Source organism: Odocoileus virginianus, chromosome 5 (assembly GCF_023699985.2).
Source record: "Odocoileus virginianus isolate 20LAN1187 ecotype Illinois chromosome 5, Ovbor_1.2, whole genome shotgun sequence".
In the NCBI taxonomy this organism is placed as follows: domain Eukaryota; kingdom Metazoa; phylum Chordata; class Mammalia; order Artiodactyla; family Cervidae; genus Odocoileus; species Odocoileus virginianus.
Genome location: NC_069678.1, coordinates 1,516,197 through 1,539,796, shown reverse-complemented (window position 1 = coordinate 1,539,796; position 23,600 = coordinate 1,516,197). Strand labels below are relative to the sequence as shown.

At 40.5% G+C, this 23,600-nt stretch overlaps 1 protein-coding gene across 1 annotated transcript in view; it reads left to right on the top strand.

Moving 5' to 3' along the window:
- The window catches only part of LOC110151943 (myomegalin), a 235,849-nt gene that overhangs the window by 33,350 nt on the left and 178,899 nt on the right, over positions 1 to 23,600 (top strand). Inside the window, 2 exon segments of the mRNA XM_070467223.1 lie at positions 16,333 to 16,388; positions 22,472 to 22,617. Coding sequence (XP_070323324.1) covers positions 16,333 to 16,388; positions 22,472 to 22,617 — 202 coding nt within the window.

Sequence of the window (23,600 nt, the reverse complement as noted above, 5' to 3'; positions counted from 1 at the left end):
TGGATTAAAATCTTGGCCAGGTAACACACACAGCTGAGGAAGAAATATAGCCTGGAACTATCTAATTCCAAAGTCTTTTCTTTTAGTTGCTTCATTTGATTGAGTCTTGTAGGTGACTTGGTTTCTGAGTTGCTTCTGAAAATGCTTACTTACCCTGACTATGATTAAGCTTATGTATAAGTTTAAGACTATGATTCTATTCCCAAATTTCATTCTTAGCATTTCTGGAAATTCCCCTCACAGAGGGATTCTTCACATAAGCCTCCATATTCTTTATCTTGCTCAGTCTACCCATAAAGAACAGGGTGTTGAGTATTTGAGCTCTTAAATATCCCCTACTCCCAGCTGTATGTCATCTGCCCTGTGCAAGTCAGTGGGAGTGCTTTTTCCCCCAGGAATGTTGCCTGACTGCTGTCAGACTCTTTGGTTAAATCATTAGGAGAGAGCATGTTTGGTTCTGGAACAGCAATTTCCCAGTGAATACACTGGCTTTACAAAACGCTGGTTTGGGTCTTCCCTGGTGGTCCAGTGGATAAGACTCCATGTCTCCACTCAAGGGGGTGTGGGTTTAATTCCTTGGTCAGGGAAGATCCCCCAGACTGTGGCCAAAAACAAAAAAAAATTGGTTTGGTCCCTAACCAAATTAATACCCATGAATCAGGAAAGAATTGTCAGAGCCATACACTTATGGGGATGATGAGGAGGTGATGATGAAGGTAGTTTTGCTCACGTCATTAGTCTAGAATCCATCAGGCAAACCGCTTTTACTGCTCTAAATGTTTGTGTGTGCATGCTGTCATTCAGTCGTGTCTGACTCTTTTCAACCCTATGAACTGTAGCCCACCAGGCTCTTCTGTCCATGACATTCTCCAGGCAAGAATACTGGAGTGGGTTGCCATTTCCTCCTCCAGGGGATCTTCCCATCAGGGATCCCACCCAGGGACCAAACCCTAACCCAGGGATTGAGCCCACGTTTCCTGCTTGACAGGAGGATTCTTTACTACTTGAACCACCTGGGAAGCCTCTCTAAATGTTTAGCATTCACCTGTCTAGACTAGCAGGCTTCCCTGGTAGCTCAGCGGTTGAGAATCTGCCTGCCATACAGGTGGTGTGTGTTTGATCCCTGAGTTGGGAAGATCTCCTGGAGGAGGAAATGGCAACCCACTCTGGTATTCTTGCCTGGGAAATTTCAGGGACAGAGGAGCCTGGTGGGCTACAGTCCATGGGGTCACAGAAGAGTAGGGCATGACTTGGCAACTAAACAACAACAGTCTGGACTAGCATCTCCCTGGAGCAGTGGAGTATGAATCCCTGTTTATAGTAGTTTTCTTTTGCTGCTGTGACAAATTACTGCAAATTTAGTGACTTAGAACAGCACCAGTTTATTATTTTGTAGTTCTGGTGGTCAGAAGTCTGAAAATTGGTCTTCTGGGCTAAAAATCAAGGGGTCAGCAGGTCTGTGTTTCTCCTTGAGGCTCTCGGGAAGAATCCATTCCTTGCCTTTTTCCAGCCTAAAGAGGCTGTCCACATGGCTTGGATCATGCTCCCTTCCCAGCAATGGCGTCACTCCAGTCTGTTTCTTCATCCCACCTCCTCTCATTCTGACTCTCCTATATATCCCTCACAAGGACCCTTGTGATTACATTAGATGCAGTGGCGGTACTCTGGGATAGCCTTATCATCTCAAAATCTTTAATCACATCTGAAAGTGCCCTTTGCCACGAAAGTGGCATATTCACAGGTTCCAGAGATTAGGAATGTGGACTTACTTGGAGAGCCATTATTCAGCCTACCACCCTGTTAAATGCTGGAAAGAGCATTACTAATTTTCCTTCCCCTTTACATGGAAATGTTCTTGTTTCTAGCATATGGGAAAGCTAAATAGAAGTAAGGCAAATCATATATGAACCTTATACAACTTCCCTGAACAAATAACTCAAGAAAAAGAGAACTTGAACTATTTAGGGGCCACCTTTAAGGTTTCCCAGGTGGCACTAGTGGTAAAGAACCCACCTGCCAATGCAGGAGATGTAAGAGATGCAGGTTCCATCCCTGGGTCAGGAAGATCCCCTGGAGGAAGACATGGCAATCCACTCCAACATTCTTGTCTAGAGAATCCCATGGACAGAGGAGCCTGGCGAGCTCCATGGGATTGCAAAGAGTTGGACACAACCCAGTGACTTTCTCTTCACTTAAGATTGAAGGTTAGGAAAGGAAATTAGCAAAGTAATTCCTCATTTTGGTTTGTTTTCTATTACCCTGTAATTTAATTTAATAAAATACAAGCATTAATTGTTTTTGCCCATTGTTGCTGTGAACATTTAAAGAAGGGAAGTAATATCCAAGAAATTCAGTAGTTATTCAGTTTCAAAATTTTTTAATTTTTCATTTTACTTTTCCCCTCCCACATGATTAAAGTGTAGCCTCTAAGTAAGATAACATGGCCATTTATTATAGTTATAGTGCATTTAAAAGTTACCCATTGAAAGCTTATTTGCAATTATTCTGCTCAGTATTTACTATCAGCCTAAAGGAAACAGGGACATTTATTTATCTTGAATTTGTGGTGAGTTAACAGAGAGTCCTATTTGCTAATGCAATTACAACCAGAGATGGCATTCGCCCCATTTTATAAATGTGGCAGCTGAAGCCAGAGAGGTTAAGTAAGCCCTGGAGCATGAAGATCTGGTTGGTTCTGGTATCTTTGCTTGTAGTGGTGCTGCCGCTTGGCATGTAACACTTTTTATTAGGAAAATACTCCTTTTCATAATTCTATAATTGAAACATGTTTGGATGTTGGATTACCTAATTAACATACAGTAGTTCTAGCAATTAATTTTCTGCTTTTGGGGAAGGAAAATCTCTGCCTTTGCAACTCTGATCTGCTTTTAAATAGACCACATTTGGATTTGGGCTTGAGAAATTCCCCACTTTCTTATTTCCCACATATTAGACTCCCTCATTCCTCTTGTAGCTTATAGGCTAAGGCTGGATTTAAAATACCAGAAGAAGGACTTCCCTGATGATCCAGTGGCTAAGACTCTGCACTCCCAATGCAGGTGGCCTGGGTTTAATCCCTGGTTGGTGAGCTAGATCCCACATGCTGCAACTAACTTTTCAAATGCTGCAACTAAAAATCCTGTATGCCACAATGAAGATCAAAGGTGCTGCAACTAAAACCCAGTGGGGCCAAATTAAGAAGCTTTAAGAAATGTATCGAAGACTGGGAAGTGGTTGTTTCTGTATCTGAAAGAAAAGTTAGCTGACCCTCATCACAGTGCCCTCTCTACTCTGGGCAGCTCAGGGGTAGTTCATCCAAGGCTGTAAGGGGTATCCATCCATTCGGTGGTTGCACTGGGACCCTGCTCTTATTGAAATGGGCAGTGAAATGGAAGTTTTATTCTATAAATAAAATTCCAAACTGGGCTCAGAACATTCCACAAGTTGTCTCTGGCAAAAATTCAAATGGCGTTTAAAGTTAGAAGAAAGTCCAGAATAAAAGAGATGTCATGGTGACCCAAGGTAGCTCTATCCAATTCTATTTTAAAACATTCAGAAGCACTGAGCACTTGTTTTCTTCTGTTTCAGGACATCTTCTGAGTTCTGTGTTCATCAAGACAAGTATGATCTAAATTTTCCTTTTTTTCCTCATGGGTGAAACATTTTACTAGTCACAGACTATTTCTTTTAACAACAAGAACAGCTTGTATTTTCATAGCAATTTAATAGTGTCTAATGAATTTTCCCTTAATCTATGTCATTATCTCTAGTCCTTTTCTGCTTGTTCTATTCTGCAAAAACTTCTTTCTTCCATTGCTTCTCTAGGGTCAGCTAGAGAAAAGGTAACCTGCACCTGGCCAAAAGTATTTACTTACCCTGGCCAAAGTAGAAGGGGTGTAAAGAAGAAATAACTGCTGATATATAGAAAGCATTGACTGACGAAGAAAATTAAACTGAGTAATCTCTAGCACTTCATTCAATTCAAGGAAATATTTATTTTCCATTTCATAACGTGGAATACTATTATTCATAATGTGGAATAACCTGTCATGTCATATTAATAATATTTTATCTAATCATTACCCTATACGGAGTCCGTTAGGTGTCCAGTTTTTAACTATTATAAATAATACTTGGTAAACAACTAGGTGCTTAAAGCATTTCCGTCCATCAGATTATTTTTGAATGACAGATACTTAGAAGTAGAATAATCAAATGTTATTAGACTAGAATACATCAAACACTTCTAGTTCTTGGAAACACATTGCAAACTGCTTGGGGTTAAAGCTCATATAACTCATATTAATATGAAGATTATTTCATTCAGTTTAAATATCTTTTTCAAGATCTGAGTTTCTGTATTCAGAAGGGAAAATGGAGACATACTGACATAAAGTGGCATTCTTTAGGATAATCCCAGGTGAATCAGTAGCAGTGTTCCCAACTCGTAGCCCTCTCTAGAGTAAACTGCTTCACTGTCACCATTAATCTCTGTTACCATCTTGAAGTGTTTCCTGAAATGGTAACAAACAAAATTTTAGTATAATAAAGTAACCACTACTGCTAAGTCGCTTCAGTTATGTCCGACTCTGTGTGACCCCATGGATGGCAGCCCACCAGGCCCCGCTGTCCCTGGGATTCTCCAGGCAAGAATACTAGAGTAGGTTGCCATTTCCTTCTCCAATGTGTGAAAGTGAAAAAGTGAAAGTGAAGTCGTTCAGTCGTGTCCGACTCTTAGTGACCCCATGGACCACAGCCTACCATAAAAGTGGGTATAAATTACATCAAAATTATGCATATGTATTAGGATGTCTGTTGCAAGAAGAGAAAAAATAGATACTGTATTTGGTTATAGGATTATTGTTAATACCCCTTACATGCTGCTTTAAAGCTAAGTCAATATATGTTTTTATAGCAGGAAGAAATTTACATTTATTCTACCAAGTGGCAGCATGTAAAGTTTGAAACTGAGTTAGTTTTAGAAAAGGTTCTTCTGTGCATTAATTATAGATTTCCACATGATTGGTGCCTTGGGGCAGCATCATTGCTAGCAGACCTAGGGAGCTGGTGTCTCTACTCATCCTGAGCTAAAATTATTACGAGTGGGCCTTAATATACCAGTTGTTCCCACCCACAAAACTAGCCTTGCCTTTGCTAGGATATCTTTGTTTATCCCTTGAGGTTATATTAAGCATTACCTCCTTTGGGGATTATTTTTGGAACCTAGTTCTGGGTGTTCTCTGTAGCCAGAGCACACTGTGCCTTCTTTATTATTGCATGTGGCTGATTGGTTTACATACTCTATGAGTTTATTGGAAGAAAGGACTGTCTTTTGTCTCTAAATCTTTAGTATCTTACAATACTTCTAACACATAGCAGATCCTCAGTTAAGAACTTTCTAGAGAACGTTCCCTGCAAGGCTCATGTGAATATATGTTTGGTAGGTGTCTACTTACCATTAATATAGAATGAATTCAGCAGGTTATCAAATCTGGATGCCATTATTCATTCAAATGCTATTTATTCATTGTTTAAGAAATATATGCATCTGAATCCTATTATGCTCTAGATTTCTTAAATGCTGGATACATGATAGTGAATGATATAAAAACCCTGCCTTCAAGGTGCTGGCCCTCTAGACAGGTCACAAGGCATGCGTATATGTTACCATTGTAACTTGATCTCCTAGTTTCTTAACTCTAATTCACCTCAGGACACTATGAGCACATATGCACACCCATTGTAGCTCATCGTCACTCCAAATTCTCTATCCTTAGGATCCTGAACTCTGAAAGTATCTTCCCTGACCATAGAGTCAAGTCCTCCATCTCCTCATCCTTTCTGAGTATTCAGTTTACCTTATCACTTACTCTGGGTTCTTCACTTGTTCATATCTTCCAGGCCATCTGCTCCTCATTCATTTCCCTGCTGAGCCAAGACCTCAGAGTCAGCTATTTGAATCACTCTCAGCACTGCTTTAGAATCTCGTACCTCAGTTAATTTTATTATCCTCTGGGATTCTGTCAGCTTTGTTTTAGTACATTATAAAGCCGTACTGAGAAGGAAGACTCTAGATTCATTCTTTCTAATCTTGGGCAGGTTAATGTGATACTCTTCTCCTCCTCTCACCTGCCTCCTCTCCTGATGCTTCCTTTTCCCCTAAAAATGCAATCCTCAAAACCTCTGATCTCAATGTGTGTTAGTCTCAGTTGTGTCTGACTCTTTGCTACCCCATGGACTGTAGCTCATGGACTATAGCTCCTCTGTCCTGGGAATTCTCCAGGCAAGAATACAGGAGTGGGTAGCCACTTCCAGATCCAGGAGATTGATCTTCCCAACCCAAGGATTGAACCCAGGTCTCTCACATTGCAGGCAGGTTCTTTACCATCTGAGCGACCAGGGAAGCTTAACGAAACAAATAAAATCAAGATGCAAAATTACGTGTTCAGTGTTATTTCTATTTTGTGGAATTCACATGGGCATATAAACTGAAGAACAGCTAAAAATAAATACATAAAAATCTTTATCAATGTTGCCTTTAAGTGGTAGCATTTTTTATTTTTTCCTATGCATTTTTGTCCTTTCCAAAATTTCTGGAAAGCACACATAATTCTCTAAAAATCACTAAAGACAGACATTATCAAGGAAGGAAAAAGTAAAAGGTTATGTGAATAAAAAGGTAGGTGAATACAGGGGGAAAAAAAAAACATCTATCTTTTGATGTCTGGTGAAGGCCTCAGCCTCCGCATTCCCCAGTGTCCTGTGAACAGTGGTTGTTAATGAAAACTGCATCACCAGGACCAAGGATAAAAAGCCAAGCTAAATTTTAGGAGAGGGTAGAGAGACATATGCTATCCCTGAGTGATATGGCTGAACTCAGATTATTTTCACACCTCTTCTGAAAGAGTGATATTAGTGTCTTGGCTGATTCAGGGAGGAGAATTTATTAGACATCTGCATGTCTAATAACTTCATAAGGCAAAGTGAGATGATTACTTGAACTACCCTTTATTAATACCTTTTCACAGTATTAAGAGGTTTCTCTGAACCTTAAGGAATAGCAGCATGAAAGATGTTAGTTCCTTTTAGAATAAAGATTCAGTGCAGAAGCAAAATAGGTCATAAAATTCAAAGCTGTTGCTGGTACATAGTGATGCTTGTAGCTCCTGGTAGTGATTGAGGACTTAGCACTCCAGAAAACTGCCTCCCAGAGTTCCACTGGGCCACAGCCACTCTCAATGAATAGATTCTGTTGAGTGAAGGGTGTAATTGCAGCCTATACTGGAGAAAAGTGGATGTTACTGTGTCAGTGCCAAGTCAGCTCACACTTGGTCAGCATGCAGAGGGAGATTCACAAGTGATGCTGTCTGTGTTCTGAGGGGCTTTGCCAATTAAGCATTCCAGTTGCCGAGGTTATAATGATAGGCCTTGAGACGAGAAAACAATTATAATCTCACCGTATTTATTACACAGTGGGCCTGTGCTCTGCATCTGTGACTTCTCCCCCATTTGCATTTGAATGCGTGTTTTTGCAATTCTGATGCCAAAGAGGGGATATTTGCAGTATTTAGGACAAAGAAGATATACTCAGTGTCTCTCTTGGCAAGAGGAAGAAAGATCTGAGACATCTCAGAGCTTGTTCACTAATGACCTTCCCAGTTTTGACTGTATCTGTTCCCATCACATCTTCTACCTGTCAGTTTATTCCCTTTGTCTTTTAGGGACAATGCCAAGTGTTATCACAGAAAAGGATTCAGGGGAGTCATAACCATTTGGAGGACTGTAGGTAGAGATAGGGAAGTATAAAATAGTGGATGACTCACTTTTCAAGATAGAGCCTATGTAGAAAGTCATACTTGCCACTTCCTTTTTAGGATTTTAATCACTTGTCACATGGCATCTGATATACCAGGACGCAAATACTCCATTGTGAACCATGTGTGTATTGGGAGTGAGTTGGTGTCCCAAAAAACAAATATGTGTCAGGATTTGAGTCTAACTCACTTCTCCTTCCCACAGCAGCACTGCCCAACCTTCCTTATATCTCACTGTCTCAGGGGTCATTTGTCTGGAGTCAGGGAAGTTTCAAAGGAGACTCCTGGCAAATGTGTGAGTACAAAGAGGACATATTGGACATGTGAAGGTTGAAGTCAGGTATAGATTTCAAGTTCAGTGTTACCATCAACTAGCTGGATGATCTTGGGCAAATTACATCATCCTTCTAGGCCTCTTGTTTCCTTACCTGTAAAGTAGGGGTAACAGGACCTACTGGATTATGGGAGAATTGAATGAGATAATTCCTGGAAAGAATCAGTCAATCAATAAATGGTGGTGGCTTCATTGGTGGTGGGTGGTGGTGGTTGTTCACAATAAAAATAATGATCATTTAATTCAAGATTAGTGTTGAAGGAAATTCCAGTGTAAGAAAACATGTTGAACTGTAAAGTTACACACAGGCAATCTGGAGACTATTACCTATGGATGTCTTTGTTTCCAAGTTGGCACAACTTGTGAAGCCCTACCGTTTAAAAATCCTCAGGGCTAGGGTCTTCTCTGGCTGTCCAGTGGTTAAGACTCCACACTTGCAATGCAGGGGGCTCAGGTGAGATCCCTGGTCAGGGAACTAAGATTCCACATGCCAAGAAAACAAGCCACAGTTCTCTTTGTCCTTCTGGACATTTTATATCTTCAAGAGTTGAATGTGGATATAAGTTTAAAATATGAAAAAGAGATGTTTAAACATTAGAAATGTTTATTTGAATCAGAATCTATAAGTTCATGACAGATGAACTTTAAAAAATGTAGAATTAGAACAGGATATGTGTTTGGGCCCCAATAAATAGTGAACTCTGAGAGTTGGTGATGGACAGGGAGGCCTGGCGTGCTGCGGTTCATGGGGTCGCAAAGAGTTGGACCCGACTGAGCAACTGAACTGAACTGAAACAGTGAACTTGCACAGTCTTCCTGTCATACGATATGTCCCCCACTGTTTGAGACGGTCACACTGAGCCCAATTCCTAGCATAGTTCATCTTTTATCAAGGGCCTTAGTAGAAGAGCAGTGTAAATAAATCAGAATATGTTTCTTAATATTTTAAAGAAGAATTAACATTCTAGGATAAAAATAGTAAAAAAAAAAAAAAAAAAAAAAAGGAAGATATTCACTTGTATTTTCTACCATCCTAAACCTCCAGCCTCTTCACTCCTCCAGATTCTCTGGTATTCTGTATAGTCTGTAACTGTAGGTGTTTTTACTACAGTGTAATGTTAGTCCTAGTCCTTTCTTGCTGACCTACTTTATATCATCTTTGGGGAGTCTGAGTAGTTTTTTGAAGCTATGGTGTTGGAGGAGGGGAGCACAAATGAAACCGTTTTCCCTTAGACACCCCTAATACTCCCTCCTGAAGGTTAGAGTTTGAGAGAGGAAGGCTTGAGGAGGGGAAAGTTGAAAGGAAATTGGAAGGGGTCTAAGGAGCAGTTGATGTTTCCTTACATGTTCATACCCATCCTTCGGAGCCTAAATTCAGTGTTCTCAGTTTTCTGTAGATTTCCTAGACCCCCTCTCCCCATCAGAACAAAATTAATTACTACCTCATTTATGTTCTGAAATCTGTTATAAATCTCGTTGTTCTAATAAGTCTCTCTTCAAATCCTGTCTGCCACCCCTAGTAGACAGCTCTGAGCACCTTGATTTCAGGGCATTTCTTTTTCATATTGATATTTTTGGTGCTTGTTATTCAAGTAACTTCTCAGTAAATGTTTATGAAAAGGAATGACAAACTCTAAAAATAGCAACCAAGGCCCAGTTTTTTGCTCTAAATACTGGTATGGCTGATTGCTTTTCCTTCTCCTGAATTTTCCGTTATGATAAGAAAGCCATATAAGAAGAAGTTTGAAAGACAGAAAATGCCTCTGGGAGAAGGTCTTTGTCCCTCAGCTTAGAGATGTTAAGGAAGGGTGGTGATGCATGACGAAGTAAGGAGACCAGACTGTGTGGCTCAGTGTATGTGACAGCCTTGGGGAGGAAGCCTGAAAAAATAACCACCTCTGTGGGAGTTTGGACACTCTTACGGGAAGAAATGGGCTAACCTGGTGGCTCAGATGGTAAACAATCTGCCTACGGTGTGGGAGACCCTGGTTCGATAGCTGGGTCAGGAATATCCCCTGGAGAATGAATCGGCAAACCACTTCTGTATTCTTGCCTAGACAGTTCCTTGGACAGAGGAGCCTGGCAGGCTACAGTCCATGGGGTCACAAAGAGCAACTAACACTTTCACTTTTCATGGGAAGAAATAGCCCTAGGTTAATTGTCTTAATAGAAGAAGAAAGCAGTGAGGTCTAGACAGACAACAGATATAGTTGGGGTGCTTTTGGTTTGGGATATTAATATTTCATACTATTCAAAGACTTGTTGGAAATTTACTTTGTAATAGCAAAGTTATATGATTACCACCTTGCCATTACTCGTGAATAATATGGTCCATTAACACAGTTTACTACTTTCCTCAGTCCATAAATTAAACAGACCAAAATACAAGGCAATAACACCAAATATTTATGCAGTTTGCAAAGGACGGTCTATGGCTGCCTTGTAGAGAATATTTCTCTGCAGACTCTGCCATGGTGTTACCCTTTGCTAAGGAACAATCCAAGTTTGTACCCCTCCGCACAATGTTTCGAGAGACCAGACTAGTGGACCAGTGGCTACACATCTTGGAATAGCCACTTTTAAGGCACACAAAATTGAGTGTTGTGGATATTCCTGATATAATTGAGACTAGCACACTTAGAAAACTACTGGAAGAAATCACCAGAGCACAGTCTGACAGCATCAGAGTATCAGCATGTAGCAGATGTCTGTGACTACCTAGAGGGGTGGGACGGGGTGGGAAGGAGGTTCAGGAAGGAGGGGGCATGTGTACACCTATGGCTGATTCATGTTGAAATATGGCAGAAACCAACACAATATTGTAAGGCAATGCAGTTCAGTTCAGTTCAGTCACTCAGTCGTGTCTGACTCTTTGCAACCCTATGGACCACAGCACACCAGGCCTCCCTGTCCATTAACCAACTCCCGGAGTTTACCCAGACTCATGTCCATTGAGCTGGTGATGCCATCCAACCATCTCATCCTCTCTTGTCCTCTTCTCCTTCTGCCTTCAATCTTTCCCAGCATCAGTGTCTCTTCACATGAGTCAGTTCTTCACATCAAGTGGCCGAAGTATTGGAGTTTCAGCTTCAGCATCAGTCCTTCCAATGAACACCCAGGACTTATCTCCTTTAAGATGGACTGGTTGGATCTCCTTGCAGTCCAAGGGACTCAAGAGTCTTCTCCAACACCACAGTTCAAAAGCATCAATTCTTTGGCACTCAGCTTTCTTTAGAGTCCAACTCTCACATCCATATATGACTACTGGAAGAACCATAGCATTGACTAGATGGACCTTTGTTGGCAAAGTAATGTCTCTGCTTTTTATTTTTATTTTTTTATTTATTCTTTTTTATGTCTCTGCTTTTTAACGTGCTATCTAGGTTGGTCATAACTTTCCTTCCAAGGAGTGAGCGTCTTTTAATTTCATGGCAGCAGTCACCATCTGCAGTGATTTTGGAGCCCCCCAAAATAAAGTCAGCCACTGTTTCCACTATCCTCCAATTAAAAATAATTTAATTATTAAAAAAGAGAGAGGGAACATGTGTATACCTATGGCTGATTCATGTTGATATATGGCAGAAACCAACACAACATTGTAAAGCAATTATCTTCCAATTAAAAATAAATGAATCTTTAAAAAAAATAACAAATAAATAAATAGATTAAAAAAAAAAGAATGTTTTAGATGGCTCTGAGGGGACCAGTTATGTCCTGATCATCTTCAACCTAATCACTCTGGAAAACTGTAGGAAAGGCTGTTCCTATGGGATATTGAATGTTAATGTATTGCTTGAGTCCAGTATTTTCATAGCCACTTACCAGCAAGTCAAGAAGATAATAATACATCATGCAGAAATTAAGTGGGTGAGCAGCTGGTAGGTGGGTTGTACTTGGAAAATGTTTGGTTCTTCATATTGAGCACGAAGGTATCTTGGCAAAAATTAGTAAGTGTGATTTTGGTGAAACTGGTATCAGTTCAGTTCAGTCACTCAGTCATGTCCGACTCTTTGCGACCTCATGGACTGCAGCATGCCAAGCCTCCTTGTCCATCACCAACTCCTGGAGTTTACCCAAACTCATGTCCATTGAGTTGATGATGCCATCCAACCATCTCATCCTCTATCATCCTCTTCTCCTCCTGCCTTCAATCTTTCCCAGCATCACAGTCTTTTCAAATGAGTCAGCTCTTTGCATCAGGTGGCCAAAGTATTGGAGCTTCAGCATCAGTCCTTCCAATGAATATTCAGGACTGATTTCCTTTAGGATGGGCTGGTTTGCTCTCCTTGCAGTCCAAGGGACTCTCAAGAGTCATCTCCAACACCACAGTTAGAAAGCACCAATTCTTTGGCACTCAGCTTTCTTTATAGTCCATCTATACTATACTGTCCTCTCACATCCATACATGACTACTGGAAAAAGCATAGCCTTGACTAGACGGACCTTTGTTGGCAAAGTAATGTCTCTGCTTTTTAATATGCTGTCTGGGTTGGCCATAACTTTCCTTCTAAGGAGTAAGTGTCTTTTAATTTCATGGCTGCAGTCACCATCTGCAGTGATTTTGAACCCCCCAAAAATAAAGTCTGCCACTATTTCCACTGTTTCCCCATCTATTTGCCATGAAGTGATGGGACCAGGATGCCATGATCTTAATTTTCTGAAATTGGTATCTCTGATTAACAAATTGGCAAGGTAGTGGGCAAAAAGACAAGGCTCACTGAGGGAAAGTTTGGCTCATTTAGACATGAAAAGCATATAAGGTAAAACATTCAGGTAACATGTAAGATAAAAATATCTTTGGGGAAAGATTATATATGAACATCTATGCAGGAGAGCTGTACGTGCCCTCATGAAACACATGCTTGCTGACCATGAGTCATTCATGGACTGATGTTTAAAAAAAAAAAAGAAACTAGAAATACTTGAATTTGAGAAACTAGGACAAGGGCGTACAATTCTTTTCTGGACTTAAGTAATATAGAGAAAAATTTGCCAACCTATGTTACTGCTTTGTGGGTGGGTGGCAGGGCCTGGCTTGGAGTTTGTCTCTACTATACCCCAATTCTCTTTGCACTTTGGTTTATCAGCTATTTTCACAAATTGCAATCCCCTCGACATATACCTTGTGTTTCTTAACCATGTGCCCCTTCTCTGGGGGAGCATCGGATTCCTTCCCAAGCTTTTGAGCAGCTGATTAAGCCCCACTCTGTGGCAATATGAGAGGAAACTTGAGCTGTTAATAGAGTTAAAGTGATTTTTAAAAAAATCTCCAGAGACTACAGAAAGCCCATTAACTCAGTACTCGTCCAGAGTGACCTCTCTGCCCTTCTGGTTATTGCTTCATAGAAGACAGGCAGTCAGCTCAGTGTGGGATGGGGGAGAATGTGAAGTAGCTTGTGGCATCCATATGCATCACCTTGTTGTCACTTGCTCCTGATCTATAATGTGGAATCTTCAGAGCAAGGAGGATTGAATGAGATCATGTCTGGAAAGTTTCCCCATCCTTAGAAAGTATTAAAATGAGTTTTAATGCTACTAGTGTCTATTAGAATAGAATTGTGTAATTACTGAAGGAACCTTAGAAGTTCATGCATTTCTTTTACAAATATTTAGGGAAGCTGAAGCCCAGAGGTAAAACTGACCTGTAATCCCCTTAGTAGCTTGTTATTGTTCTGTTGCTAAGTCGTGTCCCAACTCTTTGTAACACAACTTAGCGATGGAACACAACAGCAAAAAGCTACATAGGTAACTCAAGGCAGTGTCTTAAAGGAGAAGTGAAAGTTTTGTCTGCATTTGATCTATACCAGGGTGACAGCCTCAGAGATCTATAAGGAGCCAGGCCAGTATCTTAAATGAGCACATGAGCTGGGATTACAAGAACAAGGAGTGACAGGGACTGTGGCAAACCAGAGAACATGTCTCTTCTGTTTAAAGACGGCAGGTTATCCCTCTATGTGGGAAGGCAGGCCCAGTATTGCCAGACCCATTCATTTTACAAGAGAAGTTAGGAATGGGTCAACCTTGTGTTGAACAAATGAAGCATGTTGGATGCGCTGAATTTGGCCTGAGGAATGACCTTGCTCCTGATGGCAGAAGCGGTTACCCAGGTCTGTGGGCTGAACATAAAGGAATCCATTCTTGCATGAGTAGCAGCAACTAAGTATTTTTTTTCTCCACAAATTTTTCAAGACATTATTCTGGCTGATAGTTTCAAAATCCTTCCCCTACTTTTTCTCAACGGAGGGAAATCCACAAGTAGTAGTTCACCTCTTTCATTTTTCACTCTCAGGGAAAATTTTTAATGAGAAGTGGAGAAGGGAAAGGGGCAAAGGGCCTGGAAGAACTACAAGCTGGTGACCTGCTTTTGAATGATAAAGAATTGCCAGGTGGTGTGTGTAGCCTGGTGTGTTCTGCCTGGTACTTTTATGTCCATCTGGAACTTAGCAAAGTGAAGATTTATGCCAAGATCCAGCCCTGAGGCAGAGAAGGAAGAACACCAACAGTTTCTAAATAAATGCCAGGCTCTCTTCCGCCTCCCTGTGAATGTCTCCTGATTTTTAAAAAGAGAAGCTTTCTAAATCTCCGGCTATAGAATTATTTTTAGGACAACTAACTGGGAGTACCCGAGGGTCTAAGGAGTAAGCTAAATGTTGAAAGCATCTCTTTGTAGGATTATTGCAACTGCTTCTTGCCTTTCCCACCCAGTCTGTTGTCAAAACAGTAGCCAGCCCTTTTAAAACATCCATCACTCAGTTCATCTCTTTTTTTAACACACCAGACTCCAGTGGCTGAATTCCTCTCAGGGTCCAGAAAGGTGTTATATAATCTGTCCCCTGCCCAGCCTTCCTATTACTTCCTGGCCTCACCTCCTGCTACTCACTCAGCCCAGCCACACTGGCCTCCTTGTTGTTCCAGAAATGCTCTGTCGTGCTTCCTCTGAAGAGCCTTCGCACTTGATGTTCTCTGCTTGGAAGACTCTTTGCCCAAATACCCACATCATTGCTTCTCAGAGACACTTAGCCTACCAAAAGTTGCAACCCCCATCTCTTCCCCTTCCCTCCAGCATTCCCTACTTCTACTCCCGACCTTTTTATAATACCTGTCCCCAATTGTTACTGTACATTTTGCTTTTTTGTGTCCTTTTATATAAGTTCCATGAGTGCAGGTGTTTTGGTCTGTTTTGTTCACTGCTACATTCGTAGAGTTTAAAACCAGTGCCTAAAATCATAGTAAGTGCTTGACAAGCATTTGTTGAATACATCTTGAGTTTTCTTTTCCCTCCCTTCTAGGGATAGTGGTCTTCACTGTGCTGGACAGATATAGATCTTGCTACTGCATCATAGTGTTTTAACATTTCCATTAGTAGACTTTTGTTTGTTTTAACATTTTTTTAGTAGACTTTTATTTTTTAACATTTCATTTTTTTTTTTAACATTTCCATTAGTAGACTTTTGTTTGTTTCTCAAGTTTTCTGGATCAGTTCTACTTCCTAAGCGTATCGATTTTTTTGCTTCTCTGCATTCCTACTCTCTTTTCCTTTAGTTAAAGCTATCACAGCTTCTTGTTTTCTCCATCTACTCTTGTTCCTTCTACGCAATGTCACTCAGCAGTCAGAATCATCTAAATCCGATCATTTACCATTCATTTCCTCATTTGAACTCCTTCAGTGGCTTTCCATCGCCCTGCACATGAATCTCACGTGCCTACCCCACCCCTCAAGGCCCTGCATGGTCAGGTTGCAGCCCTGGCTTTCTCTGTTCCTCTAACAGGCCTCGTTCCTTCCTGACTCGGGGTCCTTGCTTTTCCCTCATGATGGAATACACTTCTGTTTCCATTTTTCGTCTGGCTGACATTCTCTTCATCTCAGTTTAGATCATCTTTTCTCTGAATTTCTCTGAATCTCTCTGCTAGTTAAGTTACGCTGCATATTCCTTCATAGCACTTGCCACACTAGTGATTCAGTGCCTGTGGAATTGTTTGTCCAGTGGCTGCCTCTACACATCCTCAGTAAGGTGGGGCATGTCTTTGTATTTCCAGCACTTAACCCTGACCCTGATACACAGTACTGTAACAGCTTAATGATTGCTTGCGGAGAAAGAAATAAAACCAGATGTCTTGACACTGAGGAATTGAACACCGTGTGGGGTGTTACTTCATTAATGAATGATGTGCTTCTCTTCACAGAGATTGTTTTGCAGAAGATGATGGGGAGATGGTACCTAGAACAAGTCATGCAGCAGGTAAGGAGGTCATGGATCTTTCTTTGCTATACTCTTGGTCTCCTGCTGATCATAAATCTCTTAAATTTTAGATCCCATCATCTTGGCAATATCTTCAGACTTTTTTTGAGTTTCAAAATTTGCACATACCACTGTAGAATATAATATCCCACCTTCGCAGCACAGTGCAGTAACTCATAACTGAAATACTTCAGTATTTCAGTAATGTGAACTCTTCATACTGTTAGCAATTCTGTAATTGCAAGTTAAAGTCACTTGTAAAATGATTAAAATAGACTCTTCCACTAGAATGAAATCTCGAATATACCATTAAAATGGGTACAATAATGGTGTCAACCTCATAAGTGAGATTAGAAAAGCTCTTCGAGGACTTCCCTGGTGGTACAATGGTTAAGAATCCTCCCTGCAAAATATTGTATGACATCCCTTATGTGCAGAATCTGAAAAGAAATGATACAAGTGAATTTACTTTCAAAACTGAAAGAGATTCACAGACTTAGAGAGGAAGCTTACAGTTGCTGGAGGGGAAAGAATGGGGGGAAGGGATAGTTAGGGAATTTGGAATGGACAGATACACACTGCTGTGTTTAAAGTGGATAACCAACAATGACCTACTGCATAGCATGGGGAACTCTGCTCAATATCATGTGGCAACTTGGATTGGAGGGGAGTTAGGGGGAGAATTGATATACATGTATGTGTGTGGCTGAATCCTTTTGCTGTTCACCTTAAACTATCACAACACTGTTAATTGGCTATATCCCAATACAGAATAAAAAGTTTAAATTAAAAAAAAATTATTTTAAATCCTCTTTGCAATGTAAGGGACACGGGTTTGACCCCTGATTGGGGAACTAAGATCCCATGTACCTCAGAGCAACTAAGCCCAGGAGAGTCCGATTCTGTGCCCCACAATGAAAGATCCCAGATGACACAAGGAAGAATCTGCATGCTGCAACTAAGACCCGACTTGCAGCCAAATAAATAAATAAACATTAAAAAAAGAAAAGCTCTTAATACAGAGCTTGTCAAGGAATAAACACCTGTAAATATTATTATTAATGTGTACACAATAATATATTATTCCTGTATTAAAATTAGCTAGAGGTCTACCTAAATTACAAAACCAAAGTGAAAATAATTCTCTTTTGGGGGCTATTTTTCACAAAAACTTTCAGTCACTTAGCATTTTACCTACTTTGCTAAGTGATTTGACTTTTCATATCAGCCTTGAAGCACAGATGGTTCATATGCACAATGCAGAAAAAACTTCTTAATTTGAATGTGTTAAGGACTTGGAGTCATTTAAAATTAGCATTTGTAATTGTGTATGTAAAATCCGTAAATTCTAAAGGTCTACCTTACCCATTTTGAGCATGAAGATCCTCCGTTTTGAGGTAAAAATTGAAAGACTAGGGCAAAAGAGTGGAAGGGTAAAGAAGAAATTGCCTATTATAAGCAAGGTGTTCAGTTGGCTACTTTTATTGTTTCATTTAATCCATATGAAAGCTCTATGAGGTAAACATTATTATTCCTGTTTTTACAGAGGCAATGGCACTCAGCAAAATTAAAAGATTTGCCTCAATTCCCATAATTAGCAGGTGGATTAGTCAGGATTCATATCCAATCTTTTTTTTTTTAAACATTTTTGTTGTCTCCAGATCTACTCTTTGAAGTCTCTTCTCTATCATATTCTATGAATCTAACTGTAATACATTGCTCTGTTTTATAAAGTTTTCTTTCATTTAATCGCCTTATTTAATTTCATATAAATGTGCAAGAAATAATTTTTTCTAATTTATTTTAATTAAGCATTTGTATTTACTTAGAAATGTCAAGTTTTCAACAAAACAGGTACACCATTATTATTATTACTATTATTATTAATTTGCAATCACAGTGTGATAAACAATTAACATTATAACAATTACTTTATACAAACTGACTTAAACATGATTTAAGGTGGGAAAAACCCAACTCTTGTTTGTAACTAATCTGTGCTATGTACCAATAAAACCTGTTTTATTTTTTTTTCTCATTTATTTTTATTAGTTGGAGGCTAATTACTTTACAGTATTGTAGTGGTTTTTGCCATACATTGACATGAATCAGCCTTGGATTTACATGGGTTCCCCATCCTGAACCCCTCTCCCGCATCCCTCTCCACCCAATCCCTCTGGGTCTTCCCAGTGTACCAGCCCTGAGCACTTGTCTCATGCATCCAACCTGGGCTGGTGATCTGTTTCACCCTTGGTAGTATACTTGTTTCAATGCTATTCTCTCAGAACATCCCACCCTCGCCTTCTCCCACAGAGTCCAAAGGTCTGTTCTGTACATCTGTGTCTCTTTTTCTATTTTGCATATAGGGTTATCGTTACCATCTTTTTAAATTCCATATATATGCGTTAGTATACTGTATTGGTCTTTATCTCTCTGGCTTACTTCACTCTGTATAATGGGCTGAAGTTTCATCCATCTCATTAGAACTGATTCAAATGAATTCTTTTTAATGGCTGAGTAATATTCCATTGTGTATATGTACCATAGCTTCCTTATCCACTCGTCTGCTGATGGGCATCTAGGTTGCTTCCATGTCCTGGCAATTATAAATAGTGCTGCGATGAACATTGGGGTGCACGTGTCTCTTTCAGATCTGGTTTCCTCGGTGTGTATACCCAAGAGTGGGATTGTTGGGTCATATGGCAGTTCTATTTCCAGTTTTTTAAGGAATCTCCACACTGTTCTCCATAGCGGCTGTACTAGTTTGCATTCCCACCAACAGTGTAAGAGGGTTCCCTTTTCTCCACACCCTCTCCAGCATTTATTGCTTGTAGACTTTTGGATAGCAGCCATCCTGACTGGCGTGTAATGGTACCTCACTGTGGTTTTGATTTGCATTTCTCTGATAATGAGTGATGTTGAGCATCTTTTCATGTGTTTGTTAGCCATCTGTATGTCTTCTTTGGAGAAATGTCTGTTTAGTTCTTTGGTCCATTTTTTTTTTTTATTGTGTTGCTTATTTTTCTGGAATTGAGCTGCAGAAGTTGCTTGTATATTTTTGAGATTAATTCTTTGTCTGTTGCTTCGTTTGCTATTATATTCTCCCATTCTGAGGGCTGTCTTTTCATCTTGCTTATAGTTTCCTTTGTTGTGCAAAAGCTTTTAAGTTTCATTAGGTCCCATTTGTTTATTTTTGCTTTTATTTCAAATATTCTGGGAGGTGGGTCATAGAGGATCCTGCTGTAATTTATGTCGGAGAGTGTAAAACCTGCTTTAAATTCTTGTGCTTATTTAAACCCTACTACTCTACCAGGCAAGGTTACTGCCTATTGAAAGATACCATTAAGCACAGGGCCACCTAAACATACACTTGATAATATATTATTTTTACAGAAATGAAAAGATACTGTACAGTGTCCAGTTTAAAAAGAAACCATGTAGCCTTATATTTCCTTTTTTAAAAAATCAGTGATGTAATGAGTAGTTATGAGTAGTTAGATACTTCTAAACTAGAAAATAAAACTGCACTGGAACCACCCTATTTATCATCATTATTTTCTTCTTCATCTTTCTCTTCATTGTCATCTTCCTGATACTTTCTGTCTTCTTTTTTCTTCTTTTTTAAAAACAGGGAATTCTCTTTTCTTAAATTAAAAAAAAATTCTGAGAAGTTGATTGAAGTATCTGGGGACATTTTCTTGCATTCCTTCTAGCAAGTTTGCAGAAAGAGAAAGCAGGAAGAAGGGAGGGAGGCATATACTCTCCCATCCCAGAGGCTGCCTTTTCTTTCTGCTGATGGTTTCCTTTGGTGAACAGAAGCTTTTTAGTTTAATGTAGACCCACTTGGTTTGTTTCGTTTTGTTTTGTTTTTGGTGCCCATGCATACAGGGTCCATTAATTTTCAACAAAAGAGACAGGAGTGTACAAGGGATGAAGGAAGGAAAGAGAAAAGGGAAAGGAGGAAAAAGAAAGGAAAGAAAAAGAGCCTATGGCGGCATTGGTTCTTGGCCCCTTCAGCTGGCCTTTGTCCGTGAGTCTGTGTGCAGGCAGCTTTCTCTCGGTGGGCCTAGAGTCACCCAGAGCCCATTTCACTGTCACTTGATGCCTGTGGAGCTCAGTGGGTTGTCATGGCTGCCATTCTTTATGATTAAAAAAAAAAGTTCAGTAATAAAGGCTCACTGCTTCTTACTGTCAGTCAAGAAAAGATGTGTTTTTCTATGTCTTTGACCTGAGTCTACCACCCCAAGCCTGCCTTAGTCGGAGGTCATCTGTGTACTATGCTTGAAGGAAGCCCCGGTTTCTTATTCTCCACAGTGTTACTTCTCCAAGGCAGGCACAGGGTTGATAGCAGCTTAGCCTCCATGAACTTCTCCCAGGAGTGTGCTTACACTGGTTAGTGGAAATATTGTGTCTCTGTCCCTTTGCCTGTTTCTCTCTCTCAGGCCTGTTACAGTCCCCTTTGCTGCTAAAATAGCATGGTGTTAGCATGCTGTTAGAAAGATTGAACGGAAGGGATGTGATATTGGTTCTGCCACTTTTTAGCAGTGTGCATGCATTCTTGAGTGCCAAGTTGCTTCAGTCATGTTTGACTCTGTGCGACTCTATGGACTGTAGCCTGCCAGGGTCCAATGTCCATGGGCTTCTCCAGGCAAGAATAACTGGAGTGGGTTGCCATACCCTCCTCCAGGGGATCTTTCCTACCCAGGGATGGAACCTGCATCTCTTATGTCTCCTGCATTGGCAGGCAGGTTCTTTACCACTATTGCCACCCTGGGAAGCCCTTTTAGAAGTGTAGTATTGGGGAAAATGTCTGAACCTTTGTTTACTCATTAGTAAAATGGATATAATAATCACATCAGTCTATTTCAGTCTGTTTCACTGGTTGCAATAACTTTTTATTTATTTATTTTTGGCTGTGAGGTGTGTGGGATCTTAGTTCCCAGACCAGGGATCAAACCTGGGCCCCTTGCAGAGAAAGCAGAGTCCTAACCACTGGACAACCAGGGAATTCTCAGCACTAATTTATAAATGAAATAATTCATATGAAACTATTTTGTAACACCTGTTACAGTGTTGGTTGTTACATTTGTTATTATTCCTATACTATAACCTGAAGGATTCTCTGTAAAGAGATTTGTAGAAATACTTCTTAGCTAGTAGCTTGATTTTTTTTTCAAATAAAGCTATTTCAATTATGTTTGGTTTCATGTGACACACCACTCTAAAACTTAGTGGCTTCAAACAGGGGTCAGCAAACTGCCACCCATGGGTCCAGTTGCCAGTATTTGTAAAGAAAGCTTTATCACAACACAGTCATGCTCATTCTCTGTCCTATTCTCTGCATCTGCTTTGAGCTACCAGGGCAGAGTTGAGAAGTTGTGACAGAGATGATGCCCATGAGCCTAAAGTATTTACTATCTGGCCCTGTAAGAAAAGGTTTGCCCACTCATGGCTTAAACAACAATGATATATTATTTCTCACAATCCTGGATGTTGGGAAACTGGGCATTTCTTCTGTTGGTCTCACTTGAATTACTCAAACAGCTGCCATCGTCTGACAGCTTGACTGGGACTGAAGTCCTAAGACACCTTTTCTCAAGTGTCTGGCAGTGGTGATTGGCATCCTCATTCCCCCAGGACTTGGCCTTTATCCCCCAGGAAGGTATTCTGGGATTCTCCCCAGCATTGTGGTCATGGGGTTCTAAGAAGGCAAGAACATAAATGCAAGGCTTCTCAAGGCCCAGTCTGTGGCATTCATCCCAAAGTGGCATTTTCATCACCATCTCTAGGTCACAGCAAGTCACTCAGCCAACCCAGATTCAAGTGCTAGGGAAGTAGACTCCGCTTTCTGATGGCAGGAGCAGGACCATCACGTTACGAAGGTACATGGACATAAACTAGTGGGCTGCGCTAGGGACCACTGTTAATAAGATCTACCATAGGCTACTTCACGTGCACTGCTTCTGGGTGGCCTAGAATTGGTTCATATTTTGCAGAAACCAAATTCTGCTGGGACATGAAGGTTAGAATGATCATAATGCCACTATCAGATAACATCTTCTGTTGTTCTGTTTCACTGGCAGCTTTTCTTAGTGACACCAAAGATCGAGGCCCTCCTGTGCAGTCACAGACCTGGAGAAGTGGTGACAAGGTGCCCTTTGGGCATTCGTTGAGAGCATTTGAAAGACCTCTTCAGGTGCAGACCCAGGCTCTTCGAGACTTTGAGAAGGTAAGTCACATGGGTGGATAATCATTATTCCAGTTAGGAGGCATATGGGGATAGTGATGTCTTATAATTATATGACCAATAGTTTAGCTTGGATTATGAGTATTCTTTCCTCTTCGTGGATCACAGCTTTGTCACTGGCAAAAGGGCTTGCATAACCTAAAGAAGCTAAAAGCCGTGCCATACAGGCCCACCTAAGGCAGAAGGGTCATAGTGAAGAGGTCTGACAAAATATGATGCACTGGAGGAGGGAATGGCAAGCCACTCCAGTATTCTTGCTTGGAGAACCCCACGGACAGTATGAAAAGGCAAAAAGACTCAACACTGGAAGTTGAGTCCCCCAGATCAGAGGGTGTCCAATATACCACTGGGGAAGAGTGGAGGGCAGTTATTAATAGCTCCAGAAAGAAGGAGGTGGCTGGGCCAAAGCAGAAAAGACGCCCAGTTGTGGATGTGTCTGGTGGTGAAAGTAAAGTCCGATGCTATAAAGAGCATTGTAACCCGGATTACATAGGAACCTGGAATGAGGTCCATGAATCAAGGTAAATTGGATGTGTTTAAGCAGGAGATGGCAAGAGGGAACATCAACATCTTAGGAATCAGTGAACTAAAATGGACGGGAATGGGTGAATTTAATTCAGGTGACCATTTTATCTGTTGCTGTGGGCAAGAATCTCTTAGAAGAAATGGAATAGCCCTCATAATCAACAAAGGAGTCTGAAATGCAGTACTTGGGTGCAATCTCAAAAATGACAGAATGATATCAGTTTGTTTCCAAGGCAAACAATTCAAGATCACAGTAATCCAAGTCTATGTCCATCCACTAATACTGAAGTCGAACAGTTCTATGAAGACCAACAAGACCCTATGGAACTAACACCAAAAAAAAAAAAATGTCCTTTTCATTGTAGGGAATTGGAATGCAAAAGTAGGATGTCAAGTGACACCTGGAGTAACTGGCAAGTTTAGCTTTCAAGTACAAAATG